The sequence below is a fragment of the Lissotriton helveticus genome, chromosome 12, assembly GCF_964261635.1.
Source record: "Lissotriton helveticus chromosome 12, aLisHel1.1, whole genome shotgun sequence".
Classification (NCBI taxonomy): domain Eukaryota; kingdom Metazoa; phylum Chordata; class Amphibia; order Caudata; family Salamandridae; genus Lissotriton; species Lissotriton helveticus.
Window position 1 is genome coordinate 445330172 of NC_136073.1, and position 23217 is coordinate 445353388.

Consider the following 23217-nt stretch of genomic DNA (forward strand, 5'->3'; position numbering starts at 1 on the left):
CCTCCTTTGATAATAGGAGGGGATTTTAACGTTCGGCTTGATCCGGTAAATTATAGATCCAATCGGAGCCATGCTAAAGGGTCCCTGCGTTCCCGTAGGGTCATAAAAAACGTACTATTTAATGTAAACGTGGTAGATTTATGGAGAGATAAGATGGGGAGTGTACAAGGTTTTACTTTTTTTTGTAAAAAGTATCGCCACTCCTCCAGAATAGATTGTTTTGATCAATAGAGAGATCTTAGATAATGTCCTTAGTATATCTGTACTGCTGAGCCACCTCGCTGATCATGCCCCCCTTCTGTTTCTAAATACTATGAACAATATCTGTCCACAATCAAGGTGGACTTTGAATAGAACAATGTTTTCTGACTCAGGAATCATTCAGTCAATTAGAGAGTCTTCTCTTGAATTTTTCTCCATCAATTTAGGCTCCTCCTCAATAGAACATGTGTGGGATGCTTACAAAGCCAATCTGAGAGGGTTGTTACACAGCCTAATAAGCTCAGGAACAGAATTAAGGCCTTGGAACTACAGACTTCGGAGAGCAGAATATCTGCTCTTGAAGAGGAATGGAGCCATCCCAATCAGGAGAATATAGAAAAATTGAAACAGATAGAGAAGAGATTGGAGGAAGTTAGGCAGGATCTAAGGACCCTCCTTGATTTGAAATGCAAGGCCCAGTGGCAAGCCCGAAACATGGAAAATGTTGAATACGGGGAAAGAGCAGGGGTCTTATTGGCCTGGAAGGCGAGGATAGATCGGGCAAAAAACAATATCAACAAACTTATTATTGATAGCGGCGGAATTAAATCTAGTAAGTCCACAGATATGCAGAAATGCCTCCTGTCCCTTTTCTCGAACCTGTATAGGGAGAACATAGAACCCTCTCAGGATTCGATATGGTTGTGGTTAAGGGATAAGTCCATGTCTGTTCTTACAGAGTCTGCCAGATATCTTTTAGATCCGCCCATATCCACTGAGGAGATCAGGGACTAAATAAAGAGGGCAAAAAATAAAAAGGCAGCGGGTCTTGAATTGATGCCCTCCCTAATGAAATATATAAATTGTTACTCAATGAGCTCTTACCTATACTTCACACTTTATTTAATTCAGTCTACAGCTCCACTCGGACAATTCCCAGATCCTGGAAGGAGGCCACGATTGTCCTAATATTGAAGCCAGGAAAGGATCCCCTGATGGCTGACTCTTACCGTCCGATCTCCCTGCTAATTGCCCATTATAAGATCTTTATGAGCATTTTGGCACGGAGATTGGCAAAACTGGCACCAAGCCTGATCAGCACTGATCAGAAAGGCTTTATGGTAGGGAGATTCGTCCAGGAACAAACCCAATTATTGATTGGAAACATTGATCTGGCTGAGATAAGGGGGGATCCCTTGGCAGTAGTGGCCTTAGATGCCACTAAGGCCTCCAAATGCGTGTGTTGGAGATACCTTTGAGGGGTGCTGGAGGTCATGGGTATGGGCCCAATCTTTGTGCAGACTTTAAAGAACTGTTATTCCGGGGCTTTGGCGAAGATTCTTCTGAACGGTTCCCTGACCCCAAATTTTGAAATCCAGACCCATTTGAATAGCACAATTATCAGTGCAGAATTGCACGGTATGCTGATGATGTAATAATTTACACTAGTGACCCAGATCTTTCCATTCCACGGCTTGGAATCACGCTGAAGGAGTTCAGTTTGATTTCAGGATATCTTGCTAATTCGGCTAAAACCGAAGTTATGTGCTGGAACACAGAGTATAGTGGAGGCCTTCTAAGCAAAGAATTCAGGTACCCAGGGGTAAACATTCTTAAGGACCTGAATAAACCCCCCCAGTTAAATCTGGGGAAAATGTAAAAGTATATAGACTACCTCTTGGCCAAGGTGGAAAAACCTCCCTTTCACGATCTATGGGAAGGTAAACCTGGTAAAAATGTCAGTCTTACCAAAATTGACGTACCTTTTCAATGCGGTGCCTCTTTCTTTCTCCCAGAAAAATATCAGTAAGATCCAGGGTAAAATTGTTTGTTTTATATGGGGAAAAAAAAGCGCAAGGCTATCATGGAAACAACTAGGAAGAAAACTCCTAAAAGGTGGTTTGGCCCTCAAGGACATTAATTGGTACATATTGGCTTTTCAATTTAAGGGCATCAGGATGCTGCTAAACCTCAAGTGGATGTACAGGGTCCCAGTAACGTCCGGCCAATCTCCCAGCTCCCATATCCAATGAAGATTTGTAAAAAGACATGTCTGCAAAATACTAGCTAACTTCGTAGAAACAAACAAACTACTTGAATTAGAACAGATGGGCTTTAGTTCAGCCCATGGCAGGGAATCAGCCTAATTGTGGCAACAGATGTGTTGAGGATTTGGGTTGACGGTGGTCAGATGGTTGTTCTGATTTTGGTAGACCTGGCAGTGGCATTCGACACCGTCAACCACCAAATCCTACTCAACAGACTGAAGGCAACAGGGGTGGAAGCTATGTTCCTAAAGTGGATTGAATCCTACCTATCAGAGAGATGTCAAGCAATCTATCTCCTCCCTTTTACATCAGATTTTAAAGAAACCTTGCACAGAGTGCCACAGGGCTCAGTGTTGAGCCCTATTCTGTTCAATGTGTATTTACGCCCTTTATTAGCAATAATTAAGTCATTTGGGTTGTCTTTTATTAACTACGCAGATGACACCCAATTAATAATATCTGTAGATAAAGATGGTTGCCTAATAGGGATGACACATTGGTGAAGTAATAACACATTAAAATTGAATGGAAGTAAAACAGTTCTTGTGCTGTTCCCTCAGCAAAGTACCATGTTTACTTCCAAATCATTTCTGGCCGTGGATGAAAGATATGGATCTGATTACAGCTCACTCAATGCGAAATTCAGAAGTCCCGATCGATAAGAAAACTTTTATGGTAGTTCAGGTCAATAGGACATTAGCCATATGCCATAGACAAATGCGGAACTTGCGGAAAAGTGTACCCCTACTTCCTCAGTCAGCAAGAAAGTTGGCATGTACAGAGCACAATATAAAGCAGGATAGACTACTTTTATGCCCTCCTACTGTGAATTGCAGTCTATCTGCTTAAAAGGCTCTAAGGAATACAGGTAATGGCGGCCAAACTAGCACTCAACAAATCAAGGTTTGACTCCGCAAAAACACCCTAAAAGAACTCCACTGGCTACCAGTAATGGAAAGAGGCATTTTTAAAGTGATGTGCATAGTCCACAAAGCCTTAAATGGCTTAGGACCGACTCTTACAGGATGAATTCACCCACTACAAACTCGCGAGGAAGTTGAGATCGTCTTCAGTTAAGCTCATCTGCATATCCAAGTTTTAGACAACTAGGGTAGGAGGGGGAGCCTTTCAAGTTAACGCCAGTATTAATCAATGGGGATACCCAGTATAGTGCAGAACCTGGGGACAATCACATGAAACGAACAGTGGTTCTGCCACTACACACTTTACAAAGACAAGTAACGTCAAAGTCATTTTTCCCTTTTCTCCACTGGGAAATGTTTCTAGATAGACTATTTAAATACATGAAACAAGCAAATTAGCATGAATTAATTAGTTTTAGTAAAAAAATGAGTTGTTCATAGAAAAGCAAGTACCACACACAATAGTATCTGGTGAAAGGTGTGAGACAAAGTGAAATAACGTGTATAACGTACATACATCACAACAAATGCATTGGATACATATATAAATGAAAAATGACATTCAGGCACGAGTGAAAAACAATTATATATTCTCACAGGGACCTAGAATTTTCTTTAACCAATTTGTAATGGTCACAGTGGAATGTACTGCTTCTAATGACGCATCGACGTTTCTACCCTTGTAAATCTGTGCTATAGTTGAGCATCAAAAGTGGGTCTTCTGCAGTTTTGGTGATGTATGTACGTTATACACGTTATTTCACCTTGTCTCACACCTTTCACCAGATACTATTGTGTGTAGTACTTGCTTTTCTATGAACAACTCCTTTTTTTATTAAAATAAATTACTGAATAACATAATTAATTTATGCTATTTTGCTTGTATAATGTGTTTAGATAGTCTCTCTAGAAACATTTGTTGTTTTCAAGTTAAAGCAGCACAATTTTGGAATAAGCTGCCTATCCCCCTCAAAACAGGCGGAAATCTACTCAGCTTTAAGAGGAGCATAAAAACCGGACTCTTTCCTAAATAAATTAAACTATGTCAGAGCCTGCCTCTGCCAAAAATGAGCAATGCAGATCCCCAGTAGCTGTGGTTTTTACTGTTGAACGCTGATAACGGAAAGATGCCTGTCATGTAATAATAATATTATACAGGTCTTCCTTCAGGAGCAACATCCATGCATCCAGAAAGACACCCAAACCATTCTCCCATTTAAGAACAACCTGAAGACACACCTCTTTAAAGACTACCATTTCACGATGCTTTAACAGTCCACCTCCACTCCCAGAAGCCAGCTTTCCCTTCATTCATCTTTTGTATGCATCATTACCTTCTTCCCTGTCATCAATCCCTGTTTTTGGCTAGTTCCGCTACTGTGTTCTTTACCACCCAATTCTTCTAGTTTGACTATGAGGTTTGTAGAGACCGCACATACATATGCGTCTTGATCTGCTATGAGAATATTTCATGCACGAAAACCCTACACCAGATCAATAGGCATGTTGTAACCCAGATATAAGGAACTGCCATTGCTATGTCCAGGACTATAAGTAATTACAAACTTGTAAGCAAGAAAATGGCACATGTTGCAAGACTATCATTAGTACAGAGGATGGACTTCTTGCAAGCTGGTTTCTCTAGTAAGTAATTCTGATGATAGTCTGTTTAGAATCTAATAAGCAGAGGCACCGTTCCAAAAAGGCAGCCATAATAAGTAACAGTTCTTTATCAAAGATTGCATACATGCGCTCTGATGTTCATTTTCTGAAAACAAACACACCACATATGAAATATTGAGATTATTGTTTACATCTTGACAATTACAAGAAAGTTCAACTTGCTGCAATGTTTTTTTCTGATAATCTTTACTCTGGATCTGACTGACACTGAATACATAAATTATGTATTGTAGATGTGTGCCTACACTTGGGTATATTTTCATATTTTCTTAGATTTATGGAAATCCAATGAGTACTCCATGGACTTCTATGTATACTCTCGGGGCCTGATTCACAAAGGTAAACCTACACTTTTGTGTAAGTTTGCATTTGTTTAGAATACACAAAACTGCACTTTAATCATAGGTTTACGAGTGGGGAGACGTTGGAGAACTCTGCGCATAAAAGATATGATATGCCAATCTTTTAATATGAAGAATTCTCTGCCCTGATTTCAGAGTCTCCATACTCGTAAAAATAAATGTAAATGTAAATGTAAATGTATTTCGATTTATATAGCGCACGAATCACCCAGGGGTCTCAAGGCGCTTGCTTAGGGAACCCGTCCTGGTATTCCCCGGCAGGGTATCCACAAGGTGAAAGCCAGGCATCCCGCCGCGAGGGGCCGTAGTGGAGATTAAGCAAGCTATTGCCCAGAGTCGCAGAGTGTGACCCCGTGAGTCGAGTAGGCACCAGAGCGAGAATTGTCGAGTCCGTGGAATTTTTTTGAGCCCGAGACCCGCCGAGGCGGGGAATCGAACCCTGGTCCACGGCCGATCTCAGCTTCCGGGTCTGCCTCCTCTAACCACTGAGCCACGCTTCTCCACACTAATCTCCTACACTTCTCCTAAAATACAATTAATACAATTAAAATGCAGTTTTGTGAATTTCAAACAAACGTAAACTTACACAAAAGTTTAAGTTTACCTTTGTGAATCGGATGGTAAATGTTTAGGTATGTTCATACACCCTATGCTTATTTTAGTGGATATTCTTCATCAGCATTGTAGAAGTATCCGATGTTTATCCTATATGGGTAAACCCATTTGAGTAGTCACTTTCTATGTACCAGCATAAAATATCAGGAACGTGACTTACTACGGTATTTAACATTAATAACTTTTTTAAGTTATTAAAATAAGCTGCAAATTGCCTCATGTAGGTAAATGGTATTTACTTATTCGTAAATACCGAATTTTACCGATTCGGTATTTACAAATCGGTTAATGCTATGTAGGTAAATACTCGGTAAAAATTACCGAATCGTTAAGATTTGGTAATTACCGAATCGGTATTTACCGATTCGGTAATTGCCATTGATTCCTATGGGCCTTGAGGCCCATAGGAATCAATGGCAATTACTGATTCGGTAAATTTACAGAATAGTCAAGAGTGGCAGGGTGTCACTTTGACACCCTGTTGCACCCCTGATCAGTGCTTGTGTGCCATGTGACACACATACATGCCCTTAGGGCATGTATGTGTGCCACATGGCACAGGTGTACATGCACAGATTTGCATATACACAGGTATTCGTTATTTACCACCAACTAATAGTTGGTGGTAAATACCGAATCCTTAAGGCCCTGTGGCACTGTTTACAGTTCCACCTACATCTCAAATTACAGATTCGGTAAATACCGATTCGGTAAATTACCAAATCGGTAAATTTACCGAATCTGTCTATTTTAATGCCCCTACATCTCAAACTCCAAATACCGGTCGGTAACGGCCGAAATCGGCCATTACCGACTGGTATTTGGCCACCTACATATGGCCCAAAATGTTTTAAATAATCAAGAAACGTGAGGATTTTGGGTGCTTGCCAACGTTTTGACAGACAACCGCTCTATGAATCATACAATGTCGGCCCATAGGTGAGTTGTTGTACAGTTACATTTCTCTGAGGGGCACACACATGTTTGTGAAACCTTTACAGTGCATGTAATCCTGACACATGGGTTGAACCAATTGTTTACCACAATGAGTAGTACTTGTAAAGTCATTGTAGGATTCTGTTGTTACTATGATCATTCTTGCATTCTAAAAAATTTTCCTAAGATACTAGTTACAAAAGTACTTCTGAGCATGGCTTTTTGCCCTCTCATTTTAGAGCGAACCATCACACCATCATTGTCATAACGTGGTACATCTACTCAGTTTAAATGGCAGAAAACACCCTTAACCTCTACTCAATCAATGAGGCACTCATAGTCAAACCCTGTTGGACTGTATCATCTCACATTATTTCTGTCATTTAGATGAGGACTAAAATAAGTAAAATGATGTCAACATTATCCAGTTAATCGTGAGTATTGTGCTAGAAAGCTTTTATTCATGCTTAACAATATTTAGGATCAGTGTAAAAGTGATTACATTGCTACCTGTTTAAATTCCCATGGAGTGTCATAATTTGCCTTAACTGATTTTGTTTTTCAGAGATTAGCCTATTGCATCACCCCTGAAAATGAACATCATCTTGTAGCACAAGGGAATGTAAGACAATTCAAGGTTGGTAATTGTGGTAATTTATAAAACAGCAAATAATGATAATTTTAGATACTCCTTTTGAGCTCCAGTCATACCTAATGTCCATGCTTACACATTGTTGTGAATCTCCATACTTCCTGCCAACCACAGAAGCCAATTATTGTTAGAAGAGATCTCACTAGCTGAATGCCAGAGCTCCACTTCTTTTGGAAGGGTTTGTGCCATACAAAGACACATACATATTACCAACAGTGTATCGACTCTCATAAACCTTTTGGCCATTGTCTGTGGCTTCCAATGCAGCCATGGCATTGAACTTAAAGTGGAACAGGAAAAGCAATATGTAGCAATAGATCAATGGAACAAAGAAGAGGTGAGTGCAGATGGAAGTTTGCCAATAGGTATATGAAATGTGTTGTGCTGGAGTGAGTTTATGGATATTGAAGCTTGATTAAATGTATGGAAGTTCACATATGTGGTTTATGATGTAACAGTTACTTACCTGGGTGCAGATATATGGATTTCCATCTGAGGCACTAATGATATTTGACTGCATGCACTTGGGGTGAAGGAAGTAGCACGGTGTGCAAAGGATAATCCTGGAACATCGATCAACCTGGCCTATTTAAGGTTTACAAAAAAGAGTTTACATGCTCTTTAGTGAGTGAGGTGTGTGCTTGTAAGACAACACAAAATACACAGAAGGTACTGTGTAGGGAAAGTGAACCCGAATTGTGCCACAGGCTAATCTCAAGCACAAGTGCATGCAGAGAAGGAGAGCACACAGGCCACACAAACCACGTACCAACAGGCATATAGGACCTGCATATAATCAAGGATCTGTACAATACATTTTACATTGCTTTTACATCTGGTGCGACTGATATCAAAATTCTTTTAGTAAACCACACTTACCCCAGTATTAGAACTTTCAAAGATTCCCATGCTTTGTATCATTCCCCGTCGTCGGAATGGGAACCTTGGTAAATAAAACAATATCAGTACCATAGGTACAAAAGAGAAAATTAGGCCTAGGCCTCATCTCATTTTGTAGCATATCACCCTCTTTGTGTAAAAGAGCCCAAACTTTCGCAAGAACCAATCAGAATAGCCTCACCCCATAGAACCTTCCTGAGAGAGCCTCAGAGCCTCAGATTTTCTACCGCACGTTGTGCAAGGGAGTCTTCACTGAGCTCTGCCCAGTTTTCTTTCTATTCAACTTTATTCTTCAACTTTTTTCTTCAAAATCTACAATGGCTGAAAAAGAGAAGAAGGCTTTATTCAGTGCCAGTGCTACCTGTGCAGAAAAGAGGCTTTTTGTGGAAGACAAGCATGAAGACTGCATTTATTGCTTGTATCCTGACCACAAGGCCACAGATTGCAAAATCTGTAGGACCTTTTCAACAAAGACTTTGAGAGACAGGGAGGGCCGATTGCTGACCTGGCTAGAGAAGATGAAGGCACGGAAAAGAAGTACTGTCTTCAGATGAGGAGGATTCTACATCTATGACTTCTTCCAGGAGATCTTAAAAGAGGGGTAGGTCTCCTCCCTCTACTTCATCTGAGCCTCCTGTCAAAGCCCACCACAAGATCTCTGATAGGTCTGGTAGGGTTAGTCCCATTAAATCTCCTCACCGAGGTGAAAAGGAGAGGCTGGGTCAGGCTGCTGAGAAGGACACGGCAAAGAAGGTGAGAAAGGAGGTTTCCATTCCTTCACAATCTTCCCAGAAAGAGAAGGATGGTAAGAAATTCTCTACGGTCACTCCAGAGACAAAGCAGGACAAGAAACAGCATCCGTAAATGACGACGAGATCTGCCGGTACGTCGACGACTGTTTCTCATAAGGATTTGAGTGTGCCGATGGCTCCGTTGACGGGACCATCGACGGCGGCGGTGACGACGACGACACCTTTAATGGCTGCGTCGACGTTTAAAACGCCTTCCTGTTCGTCGGCGATGGCTACCTTTTCGACGTCGACGATCATGTCAACGAAGATACTGTCGACGGCCACTTCGACGACGAGAACGACGTCGACGTCGATGACGTCGACGACGGCGGCTGTGATGTTGCTGACGACGAGCTCGTCGACGATACCGTCGACAATAAATCCACCGTCGACTATAAAAAATCCGTCGACGGAGACCTTCCCAGCGTCGACGAATCCTTAGACGACGTTGGCTTCCTCGTTGCTTTCGACGACGACTCCATCGACGATGTCGTCGACGATTCAAAAAATGCAGATTTCCACACGGAAGCGGCAGATAACACCGGAGATGACTTCTCCAAGGCGAGTTACATCTTTGCCACCTAGTATGCTGCTGGATGACGAATCTGATGAAGAGGGTGACGATATCCAGTATGGGGATGCCTATAGTCGCTCGGATTTGAATGTGAAATGTCAAGAAACAGATACTGAGGAGTACTACGAACAACAGTATGTTCAGCAGGAACAACCTCCTCGAGGCTTGGGACAGGACATGGTGGCCATGCCAGCCTCCCTGGTTTCGGATTTGCAATTGATGTTGCAAGACTATAGAAATAGATTTCCAAATCAATCAGTAGTTCAATCGGAACGCCCTCCTTCTTCAACTGTACCCCCGACATCTGCAATCATCGTGACAACGGTGGTCCCACGGGCTGTGGAACCTGAAACCAGAGAGGAATCCAGAGAGGTGGTGCATGATGTGTCTTCAGATGAGGACATTCAGGGGGATCCTATAAATGACCCTGACTTGGATTATGATGATGGTGGCCATCCAGATCCAGATGCTGCAGGACAGGACACTGCTACTCCTCCGGCTGACATTGGGGGTTTCCATAACCTCATGGAGAGGGCATCTAAAAGATTTGGTCTGCCAATCACAACAGTGCAGTCAGACTGTTTCCTTTATGACTTTAAAGAGCCATACAAAAAGTCAGTCAGATCGATTCCTATTATAGAACATGTATGGACGGAAGGAATCAAGGTTATGCAGAATCCGGCCACTGTCATTCCTGTTCTTCCCCGGCTGGAGAAGAAATATAAGGCCCCTGAAGGCAGTCCAGCGTGCCTCCTTGGACAACCTAAACCGGATTCTGTAATATCGCAAGCGGCACAGAGCAAATCCAAGAATCCTTCCACGCCTCTTACTACACCCCCGGACAAGGAAGGAAGGCGCTTGGACAATGTGGGCAAGAGATTTTCCTCTATGGCCAGTCTCCTCGTTCGAACGGTGAAGGCTCTGGCCATCTTGGGCAGGTACGATCGCCAGATGTGGTGTGATTTAGCCCAGTTTATAGAACTGCTGCCAGAATCATCAAAAGAGGAAGCCAAAAAGGTGCTCGTGGAGGGAGAAAGATCATCGTCAGAGGTCATAGATTGTGCTATGGACATAGCTTCTACGGCCTTTCGTGCTCTGGCTGGTTCAGCTATCTTACGACGACAGGGCTGGTTGCGGGCGACCTGGTTTCGCCAAGAAGTCCAAGACAAGATCCTGGAGCTTCCATTTGATGGAGAAATGCTTTTTAGGAAGCATGTCGATGAGGCCCTTCAAAGTATTAAAAAGGACACAGACACAGAAAAGTCCTTGGCGTCTTTAAATTACCGTAAGGTCCCATTTAGAGGGACTGATGAGAGAAAGAAGCCGACTGGCCCTGGCGTTGGTTAGGATACTGCGGTTTGTATGATTGCGAGGATTGCGAAGAATATCTCTGTTGGTTGCCACCCCTATAAGAGGAGAACTCTTATAGGGGTGGCAACCAACAGAGATATTCTTCGCAATCCTCGCAATCATACAAACCGCAGTATCCTAACCAACGCCAGGGCCAGTCGGCTTCTTTCTCTCATCAGTCTCAGAGAGGACGTCAGAATTGTCAAGGACGCGACAATTCCAAGAGGCAATAGCGGCCTCTTGGCTCTTACTACTGCTCCTTCCTCCCCGAGGACATCAGTGGGGGCAGGATATCTTTTTGTCTAGAGAGCTGGAGAAGTATAACATCAGACCAGTGGGTGCTGAATATTGTTCAGAGTGGCCATACGTTGGAATTTCAAGATCTTCCTCCAACAAGAGCTCCAGGCGCCAGTCGATCTCAACATCTGGGACTGCTACGTCTCGAAGCCCACCAACTTTTCATCAAGGGGGCAATAGAACCGGTACCTCTCTCACAGAGGGGAAAAGGTTTTTATTCCAGGTTCTTCCTGGTTTGCAAGACTACAGAGACATGGCGCCCCATATTAGATCTACGGGAGCTCAACACCTATCTCATCAAACTGTCCTTCAGGATGGTCACTCTCCAGGATATTCGTCTTCTGAACCCAGGGGATTTCATGGCGACTCTGGATTTAGAGGATGCGTACTTCCACGTACCGATGCACCCAGCTCACAGGCAATATTTGTGCTTCACAGTAGGCAAGAGCCATTTCCAATTCAAAGTGCTTCAGTTTGGTCTTCGATCTGCACCAAGAATATTTACAAAGGTGTTGGCCCCGGTGGCAGCTTTCCTCAGGAAGCAATCTCTGGAAGTTTTCCCTTATCTTGTCGACTGGCTAGTCAAAGCTCCTTCTTTCCAGGGAACTTCCAAGGCCATTGCAACTTGCATTCAATTGTTCGATCACCTGGGCCTTCAACTGAACAGGAGCAAGTCAGTTCTGCAACCATCCAGGTCAACAAAGTTCCTAGGGGCCATTTTGGACTCCGAACAGTGCAAAGCTTATCCTTCGGACGAGCGTCAGAACAAGTTAATGCTCTCGGCTCGCCAAGTGCTAAAGAGGAGATCCCTGTCAGTACGGCTCTACAAGTCTCAGCTCAGATTGATTTCATCTTGTATACCATTGATTCCGCATTGCAGGCTGCGAATGCGTCCTCTGCAAGAGCAACTCGACAAGCAATGGCGCCAAGCAGAAGGCTCGTTCAACGACAAAATGCATGCGAATGGTGTATAGTGTGAAGCAACATCGCAGAGGGTCTGACTTTCAGGCTTCCTCCGTCTCCTATGGTCCTAACCACGGATACCTCGTTAGAAGGCTGGGGAGCAGTGCTCCAGGAGCTGCAAGTCAGTGGGCGCTGGGATCCACAGCAACGCCAGTACCACATCAATCTGCTGGAGCTGACTGCCATCCGACTAGCTTTGCAAGCTTTTCTCCCGAGGATTCAAAATCACCTAGTGCTGGACCGGACGGACAATACAACGACCATGCACTATATCAACAAGCAGGGGGGGACAAGGTCCCTAACTCTTTCACAGGAAGCTCAACGAATTTGGGATTGGGCAATTCTTCACAATGTCACTCTGAGAGCAGAACACCTGGCAGGTTCGCTCAACGTCACAGCGGATACACTAAGCCGTCAAAAAGCAGCCAATCACGAATGGGAGTTAGATCAGTCCATTCTGGAGGAGGTGTTCTCGGTCTGGGGGACCCCGACCATAGACCTCTTTGCGTCTCCGGAGAACACCAAATGCCAGTTCTATGCAAGCAAGGATCACCATCCGGGATCCTTGGGGAACGCACTTTCGATTGCCTGGTACGGCGCATTCTTTTACGCTTTTCCGCCAATACCCCTAATACTGAGGTTACTCAGAAAGATCAAAGCGGAACCGTGCAAAATGATTCTGATTGCAGCGGCGTGGCCCTGGCAGTTCTGGTACATGGAACTCCTCCTGCTCTCCCAGGATCATCCCATTCGTCTGCGACTAGTTCCGTCCCTGTTATCAAAGTCTCAGGGTCAGGTGCTGCATCCGACTTCGCTTCACTTGACAGCGTGGCTCCTGAATACAGGGAATTCCAACATCTAAATCTCCCCAAGGAGTGTAGGGAGGTTTTGTCTCAGGCTCGAGCACCAAGCACTAAAAAGACATATAAAGCAAAATGGAATAGATTATGCCTATGATGTCAGAGACAACGTCTCCACCCTTACAAGTCAGCTTCACATCAAATTTGACCATATATCCTATCACTGGCTCAATCTGGATTGGCTCATTCTTCGGTGAAAGTTCATCTAGCAGTCATCTCGAGATTCCGGCGGACATCTTCAGGTCCTTCTCTTTGGTCTGGTAGAATTGTCAAGCAGTTCTTAAAGGGCCTGTTTAGGATGTATCCTCCAGTCCGCCCTCCGCCACCAATTTGGCAACTTAATCTGGTGTTGGCTCAGCTAATAAAAGCGCTGTTTGAACCCATTCACAGAGCGGACCTTAAATTCCTTTCTTGGAAGCTATCCCTCCTTTTGGCACTGACATCTGCTAGGAGAGCTAGTGAACTTCAGGTGCTGTCAATAGTGGAACCTTTCCTTCAATTCAAGAAAGATGTCCTCATCCTTCGGCGAATCCAAAGTTCATCCCTAAGGTTCCCTCTGAATTCCATCTGAATGAACCTTTGATTTTGAAAACATTCTTCCCACGGCCTACTACTCCGGCAGAAAGATCATTGCATTCTTTGGACGTTTAGAGGTGTTTGAAATTTTATTTAGAGCGCATGAAGTCCTTTAGTAAATCCTCACAACCGTTCGTGTCTTACAGTGCACCGCGGAAGGGGTTTGCTATAACCAAAGCCAGCATTTCCCGCTGGATCTCCAGCGCTATTCAGTTCTGCCATCAAGGAGCGGGCAAGCCCCTTGAAAGAAAAACCCGTGCACATTCCACAAGATCAGTGGCATCTTCGGTGGCTCTTTTTTCTGGAGTTCCTATCAAAGACATCTGCGACGTGGAGCAGTACACATACCTTCACGAAGCATTACTGCCTGGAGTCTACAGGACAGGACGACACTGCTGTTGGACAAGCAGTCCTCAAGAATCTCTTTCAATGAGAGGTGAGCTTTCCCTACAATCCCACCTTCCTGTGTAGCACATTTTGTATAGGTGATGCTTCTTTTTCTTATGATAAAATGTTTTCATTGTTACTTTGAGCATTGCCATGGTGTCATGCAATAATATTTATGTAACAAAATGTGCTTTGGTGACTTACTGCTAGCTATTCTGATACAAAGCATGGGAATCTATGAAAGTTCCAATACTGGGGTAAGAAAACAAGTTACTTACCTGTAACTTTGGTTCCCAGTATTGGTAACTTTCATAGATTCCCATGCGCCCACCCTCCTCCCCTGGGAAAGCTCGGCCTTGTTACTGAGATAGTGGCTGTTTGCACAACGGCTACGAAAATCTGAGGCTCTGAGGCTCTCTCAGGAAGGTTCTATGGGGTGAGGCTTTTCTGATTGGTTCTTGCGAAAGTTTGGGCTCTTTTACACAAAGAGGGTGATATGCTACAAAATGAGATGAGGCCTAGGCCTAATTTTCTCTTTTGTAACTATGGTACTGATATTTTTTTAGCCAGAAACCGGTCCTAGGATGCATGATTCTGGTCCAGGGAAGACATGGCTTGGCAGTTCGGGCTGGACTGTTCCCATGAGGCACAGGGTCAAGGCTGATTTGCATATGGCCATGTCTGAACTGGGGTGGTGTGGAGTGCAAACAAACGATGGATTTAGGCCCAATTCTCTGTACTGGGGTGAATGTATGACATTGTTCTGCATTCTGTCCAACTGTTGTTTTTGCATTTGTCACCCCGAGTGGGAAGAGTATGCTCAGACGTGAGTCTCGTGCTCTCCACACCACTGGAGTCAAGCTATCTTGGCTGATGACGGCTGATAGCCAGAAACCGATCCTAGGATGCTTGATTCCGGTCCAGGGAAGACATGGCTTGGCAGTTCGGGCTGGACTGTTCCAATGAGGCACAGGGTCAAGACTGATTTGCATATTGCCATGTCTGAACTGGGGTGGTGCGGAGTGCAAAATAACTATGGATTTAGGCCTAGATCTCTGTACTGGGGTGAATGTATGACATTGTTCTGCATTCTGTCCATCAACTGTTGGTTTTGCATTAGTCACCATGAGTGGGAAGGGTATGCTCAGACGTGAGTCCAGTGCTCTCCACACCACTGGAGTCAAGCTACCCTGGTAGGTGACGGCTGATAGCCAGAAACCGGCCCTAGGATGCTTGATTCCGGTCCAGGGAAGACATGGCTTGGCAGTTCGGGCTGGACTGTTCCCATGAGGCACAGGGTCAAGGCTGATTTGCATATGGCCATGTCTGAACTGGGGTGGTGTGGAGTGCAAACAAACGATGGATTTAGGCCCAATTCTCTGTACTGGGGTGAATGTATGACATTGTTCTGCATTCTGTCCAACTGTTGTTTTTGCATTTGTCACCCCGAGTGGGAAGAGTATGCTCAGACGTGAGTCTCGTGCTCTCCACACCACTGGAGTCAAGCTATCTTGGCTGATGACGGCTGATAGCCAAAAACCGGTCCTAGGATGCTTGATTCCGGTCCAGGGAAGACATGGCTTGGCAGTTCGGGCTGGACTGTTCCCATGAGACACAGGGTCAAGGCTGATTTGCATATGGCCATGTTTGAACTGGGGTGGTGTGGAGTGCAAACAAAACGATGGATTTAGGCCCAGATCTCTGTACTGGGCTGAAGGTATGACATTGTTCAGCATAATGTCCATCAACTGTTGTTTTTTTTTTTTTTAAAGACCTGGAAGCTTCCCAGATCGTTGTCCATTGGGGTCATATCAAATTGGTTCCCATGAGCGTCTGTGAACAGAAACCAAGCTGTTTCTTACCCAGGTGGAACACTTCCAGGAACTAGACATGTAAGATATAAGCAATTCTCAGTGTACTGCTCCAACGGTGGACAGGAACTTGAAACCACAAAATATGGATGTCCCTCCAGCTGCTCAGAGGCCAATACCACTGCCATGGATGACATCTGCTTCTGTCCACTAGCATCCATTGAAGACAGAAACAAGTAGTTACAATCCTATTGGTGTCATGTGGGAGTCTGTGAAAAAAACAACAGGTTATTCTTAGCTCAAGTTTCAGCCTATATTCTCCACTCCAGCGCATAAATATGTTTATGTGGGGGACTAATAACGCTAGTATAGAGACAAGAATAGCGTTCCTTATATCTCTTGCTCTTGCCACATTCAGTTTTCAATTATTTAAAAGATCAAGCCTTGGATTTCCATATTTCTGGAGTAGGGGCCAGATTTAACAACATATTGCATCGTTGAAGCAGTTGCAAAGTAGGAGAAACATGTGTTGAACCAGTGTATGTGCAATGTACAGCACACATAGAACATAGAAAAAGTTCTAAAATATGCCTGAGCAGAGTATATTTTTATAGGACAAATCCTATGCTAGACCGCCCACCCAACAGGGTTTTTTTGCTATCTACAATCTGGTTGAATGTGAAGATGGTTGTCCAATCCTGTTGTGAGATAATGTAAAGGCATGCAATAAACTAGCTCACTCTAGTTTTTCTTTTGCCTATCCATCCAAAGGGGTATTATGTTCCCTCTAACCTTGGCATTAGGATATTGAAATAATGTGCTGCAAGGCATCAGCCAAGTGAGTCAAAGCAAAATGGAAAATGAAAAAGGTGCACCCACTGCAAAGCAATAAATTAAAGAATAGTTGGACTCATTGGTTGTTGCATGGATGGAATCAGGGTGCTTTTGCCAATGTGCATATTTTTGATACACGTGCCACTCCCATGAATTCATGCACAGGAGAAAAAGCAGGATGCTTTATTTCCGTGTTTCCCTATCCTGTGTCATTGCATGGTAATAAAGGTGATGAATAAGGTAATTATCACAGGTATTTGTGTGTGGTCCTCTCACATACACTCTGTTACTTCCAGCAAGCCAACATGCTGCCTGATTAGAGTACATCAAATAAGGAACAGTAGAATTGGCCAAGGACTCAAATTACTAGGAATTTAAAACCCAATCTCATGGTAATGCAGGAGTTTAGATTACTATTTTAAAAGATTCCACTTTATTAACATAGTTATTTACCTGCCTAAAGCCTCTAGTAGCCCTTCACGAGATAATCCCCAACTTACACCCCGCTGGAAGGTGTGAGTTGCTCTCACGAAAGGGAACAAAAGAGCCTTGGTTGGGAGGAGGTGCAACACCTCTCAAGATTGACTGGTGGATGTGGTCACCAACTATACACGTTTCAAAGGGGTGGTGCCAGTCAATAGCACATGTAACTCACACCTAGGCCTGCCTCTGCCATTGTCTAAGTAGTCAGCATGCATCATTTCCAGTGGGGGTAAAACCTTTCCCAGAACTGCTCTTGCAGGGGGAGTTCCTTTTTTCCACAAAAACACACATACACAAGGACCAAGGGAAAACATTTCAGCCTTTTTGGATTTTAGCGGAGCAGGGAGGGCGCTGTGGCAGTGTTTATGGTCAAACCCCCAGAAAATTATGTCAAATTGGATGGGGTTTGCTCCTAGTAATTTTTTTTGTATTAGTGAGGAAGTCACACCCCACTTACAAGCTAAAGCAGCGCATAAAAGTAGGACCCCTGTATACCGTCTTCTGAGCACCTCTGGGCCTGTGCAAAATTAAATTACACCTGTTGAACCCTGACTATAGAAAGAGGACTGCACCTACTGTAACCTGAGAAGAGAGAGCCAAAAGGCTGTACTTGCATCTCCAAAGCGCCCAGGACTGAAGAGTGGTCCCTAAGGTTAGTTTACTAGCCTCCTGTTAAGTTCAAGGAACACAAAGGCTACACAAAGCCGTAGATTTTGCTGAACCCAACTGACAAGTTCCAACTGAATTTGCCTTGGACCCTACTGGTGGTTTCTGGAAGATTGAGTCCTCTTCAGCAAGTGGTGCCTATGCGATCCTGGCCATTTGGCTCATCATAGAGGGCTAGATGTAGGTAATTCCCATTTACAGACTCTTAAATACCGAATTTTACCGATTCGGTATTTAAGAGTCTGTAAATGGGAAGGGGGCAGATGTAGGTAATTTTAAAATCGGAATTACCGAATCTGTAAAATTCGGTATTTACCGATTCTGTAAATACAGAATCGGTATTTCCCATTGATTCCTATTGAAGCCCATAGGAATCAATGGGAAATACCGATTCTGTATTTACAGAATCGGTAAATACCGAATCCTGCAAGGGTGCAGGGGGTGTCACTTTGACACCCTCTAGCACCCCAAGTACAGGCTTGTGTGCCATGTGGCACACATACATGCCCTAAGGGCATGTCTGTGTGTCACATTGCACAGGTGTGCATGCACAGATGTGCATGCACATCTGAATTCGGTATTTTACCACACATTTGTAATTACAGAATCGGTATATTTACCGATTCGGTAATTTACCGAATCGGTAATTTTACCGAATCTGTAAATATACCGATTCTGTAATTTTAAGCCCCCTACATCTGAAAACCCTAATACCGGGCGGCCGTTTCTGACTGGTATTAGGGCTCCTACATCTGGCCCAGAGTGTACTCTTTTCACCCAAGGACTGAACAACTGTTCGTCGTGAAAAATCTGGCGGTCAAATTTGATGATTCTCTTTCTATGAAGGCGCAGATTCAATCAGTGTTCAGGACCTGTTTTGGAATTCTGCGAATGTTAAGGAATTTTCTCCCTTTGCTTCCCTTCTCCCATAGGAAGACGTCAATGCATTGTATCTTAGCCTTCCTGAATACCTGCTCGGCCGCCTACAGGTGATTCAGATTGTGGCGGCTAGAGCCATTTTTCTGGCCGTGCCTAGAACACATATGTCCCCTCTTCTGGCCTCCCTGCACTGGCTCCCGGTATGGAAGAGGATTCATTTTAAACTGATGGTGCTTGTTTTTTAAAGCCTTCCATAAGATAGGTGCCCCGTACCTTGGGGAAAAGATTCCAGCACTATATTCCACGTCGAACCCTGAGGTCTTCCGCCAAGTGTCTGACTATCACCCCGAAGATAGGCTCTCCAGGATTGGAGGCAGATCCTTTCAAGTGGTGGCGTCTCAACTCTGGAATGGCCTGCCCATCGCTCTCAGACAGGTTCAAGATCTCCTCGCTTTCAGGAGGCAACTCAAAACCTGGCTTTTCAAACTATAGTTTCCAGGGGTGGCGTGTGTGGCTCTGTGTTGTCGGGTTTTTGAGACTTAGCGCCGGGCACTCCATGGAGTAGCCGTGCGCTTTACAAATATTGGCTAACATAACTTAAACAAAAATCCTAAACTATCTTTAAATAGAAACCGAGGGTCCTATTGGATCTTTGCTGAAGCCACAGCTGACGCATCGCTGTACTGATTGACCTGGACATGCAATTACTTAATTACTTGCATCGAAAATGACCATCTTCAATCTCCTGGTGAATGGACTTCACTGAGGCCAAGGTGGAACCTAGATCTGACTGCCGAAAAGACCCTTCCAAGCACAGACTCCGCCTGCACAGGGCTCCTTAAAACAACCGTAACTGCCCCACATATCCAAACAATGCAAGGTTACGATCGGGAACTGGGACTTATCAGGTCACCATTCATTAGCTGTGCTTTGCATCCCACCTGCAGCTGAACCTGCCAGCAACCCCTTTCACTAAGATTTCTCCCCAAGAAAAAGGCTAAGTCAGAAGGTACATTTTTCACTGGGATGATCCTGGCCCCTGAATCTGACCTGCTCTTCATCTCAGTCAGACCTAATTTTTGACTTTGAGCCGGTCTAGCATGACCAGATTTCCATGGTTAGCTCTTTGCACTTTTTGGCACTAGAACCATCTTAAACTTAAAAAAATCTCTGGTTTCCTACTTCTGATGTTTGTTGTTTAGGTGTCCATTTGCTCATTAAACTCTTTCTCTATGTTTGTAAGTAAGAGAGGGATTTTTATTGAGTTGTATTTCTACTTTTTAATTGTTTTAGTACTGACAAATGCTTTACATCCTACTTCTAAGTTGGGCATGCCTGCCTTGTGCTACAGCTGCCAAGGGTTGAGCTCAGGTGTAATTTATCAAGACTTAACTGGACCTAGTAAGGAATAGTGTAATTATTACTTGTAGAGGTATCTTTCCTTTTCAACTAATAGTCCACTATCTTACATTGTCTCTGATACAAATAAAAAAAAAATCAACTATTGGAGTGCATAGGTTTTTATTTATTTATAATTCTCATTGTCACTTTATTGGCAAAACCTACACTGGTGGAGAAGGAAAGAAGCTATGAGCTAAATATCATAATTGCTGGAAAGTAGAAAGTTTGACTTTTGGGAGACATTTTGAAAGTTATTGACTAGCATAACCGCATTACAGAATTCTGGCACTTATCATAATTTGTGCCAATTAACTATCCCAGCTGTTTATTTATATATCTCCTTAATATTTATGCTTTCTGTCTGAGCTCATCCACTCCTTTTCATCATTACTACCTTGCATCTTTTGAATGCTGGGGTTTGTTCTGGAGAACAGTGTAGCTTTTGTTATAAAATGTACAGGTAGTGGGTCTTTCCCCACTATCATCTAGTAAAAGACATCTCGCCACAGGATATGTTTGTCAGGGAGCCATGTCTTCAGAGTGTGGAATAATCATTATTATGTCACTGTAATCAACAGTTTGTCCATTAATAGCTAGGTCACTTTCAAAAGCTTCTCCAAATTGTGTCTCTGTGAAACAAATATGCTCACAGTAAGAGGTATCTTTTGAAATGAACAACAAAGTGTTGGAAGGAATGCATGAATTAATCTCAGCCAATGACAATCCCTCAGTCCTCATCCCAGACCATCCTTATTCACCCACTATTCTATTACAGACAGAAACCAGGGTTGTGCAATTCGGCCTTGTTCTAGCTCTAATAGTATTAGTCCAACCTAGCTGCCAGGCCAGGTGGCCTCCAGATGGAAACACAACCAACTCCAGACAAGTTCTCCCCTATTTAGGACTCGACTTTGAGTCCTGTGGAATAGTAAACACAGAACCATGCCTGGGCATACTTATAGCAATTATGTAGTCTATGGCAACAAATAAGAAAGTGATGAAAGTAATTTTTAGTTAATCTTAGCTACCAATGATTGCTATTGGCTGCATTCCAGATGATTGTTTTTTGCACACTCTTGCACTCTAGACAGAGGCTAGCTGTATGCAAACCAGTCTTGGTCTGGCTTCAGTAGGAACTGTGAGAATCTAGTTCATTGGTTAAAAGGGGGGTGACCCCAGTTCAAGCAACAACCACAATCCCCAGCAGTGTGAACCACAAAGGTCACTAAATTAACCTGTGCTTAACCCTCTAGTACCTTGGTACAAAAGCAGTCAGGATTAACATTGGGGCAATGTGTAAAGTATGTATGTAGCACACAAACAGTAAAAAGTGAAAACACAATACAAGAAAAATCCCTCACCAATTTGGAAAAAATAGAATACATCTTCACAAATTATTTGACACTAAAATGACAGAAATCCAATCAGTTGAACTGAAGATATACAATTTTAAAGTTTTAAGTGAAAATACAGCCAAAAAACACAAAGCACCAACTGTGGTTATCAGGTTGTGAGATCCTGTATTCAGGATGCATCACATAGTGGCAGTTCTGAAGAAGCTGCGGTGCAGCAATGTGTGGTCCTGCATCATCAACGAGGATGCCATCTATGAAGGACTTGCAATGCGGAGTCTTGCGTCGAGGATGCGTTACACAGCCACTGTTCAGAGGAAGCTGCGAAGCTGCAATGCACAGCCTAGCATCGTAGTCAAGGATGCTGTCAATGAGGGGCTTGTGATACAAAGGCCTGCACCAAAGATGAATTGCGCAACTTGGTTCCAAGGAGTCTGTGTGCTGCAATCCAAGGTCCTGCGTAGGAGATATGTTGCACAGCGGCAGTTCTGATCTGGCTGCGAGGAGTTGCATCGTGCTCTGTTGGTTCTGCTCACAGGACCACAGTTGGGCTGGCAGAGCACCTTCAGACCCACTTCCAAACATCCAGGACCGTGGTGGCACCACTTGGTGGGTAGGAGTCACTGCCAACAGAGTCCAGTTGCTGGGTTCAAGGTGGTTGGGGACTTTTCTGTCCCTGAGATGCTGATCAGAAGGCCAGCCATCTAGCCCTTGGAGTCACCCTCTAGTCCTGGGTTCTAGATGCAATTTCAGTACTTCTTACTCAGGCAGCAGGGTGGCAGGGCACAGGGGAGCAGAGTAGAAGTTCTTCCTGCAGAGCATCACAGCAGTCCTTTTGAGTCTTCCACAGGTCCAGAGGGGTTCTGAAGAGTGGGTATTTTATAACTGGGGCCTCCTTTGAAGTAGACGTTTCAAGAGAATTCCCTTTGAAGTGCTTGACAATTCCTGACTCCCCACCCCTGGCTCCAAGCTGGTTACATGAACAATGCAGGGGTGACAAGTCCTTTGTGTGAAGGCAGAGCATAGCATATTTAGTTGCAGGTGGGGCTGTGCCCAGATACTCTCCAGCCCATCCTGCCCATTCAGGCTCACCTAATCCCTCTATTGTGTGGCTGTCTGAGAGCGATAACCAAAGACCAACTGTCAGCTACACCCAGTTATGTGATCCGGGAACAGCCGGCATGCACCAGATAGTTAAGGAAAGAAAATGTCAACTTTAGATAACTGCCATTTTCAAAACTGTAACTTAAAATCTGACTTTACCATTTAAGATGATTCTTGATTATAATTTCTCAGACACCAAACACTAAAGTCATACCTGTTCCCAGTCAAAGGTTAGCACTTATTAAATGTAATAAGGTAACCCAGTGTTATCCTATAGAAGAGATAGGCCTCACAGTAGAAAAAAACTAATATTGGAGTTTTCATTACCAGGACATATCAAAGTTAAAAGTATATGTCCAACCTTTTAATTACAATGCACCCTGACCTATGTGCTGCCTAAGGCCTACTTTAGGGTTGACTTGTAAACAATAAAAGGGGAGTTTAAGGATTGTAAGGGGGTTATATTGCCAAGTGGATTTGGGAGTTTACAACTGCATACAAACGGCAATACCAGGCCTGGGATATGTTTTAAGGGACTACTTAAGTGAGTGGCACAATATGTGCTGCAG

The 23217-nt window shown here is 43.8% G+C and overlaps 1 protein-coding gene across 1 annotated transcript in view; it reads left to right on the forward strand.

The window, feature by feature from the left end:
* The window catches only part of SLC6A2 (solute carrier family 6 member 2), a 1355875-nt gene that overhangs the window by 1325688 nt on the left and 6970 nt on the right, over positions 1-23217 (forward strand). Inside the window, exon 14 of the mRNA XM_078668346.1 lies at positions 7334-7405. Within this exon, the coding sequence (XP_078524472.1) occupies positions 7334-7405 (72 nt within the window). The remainder of the gene's footprint in view (positions 1-7333; positions 7406-23217) is intronic.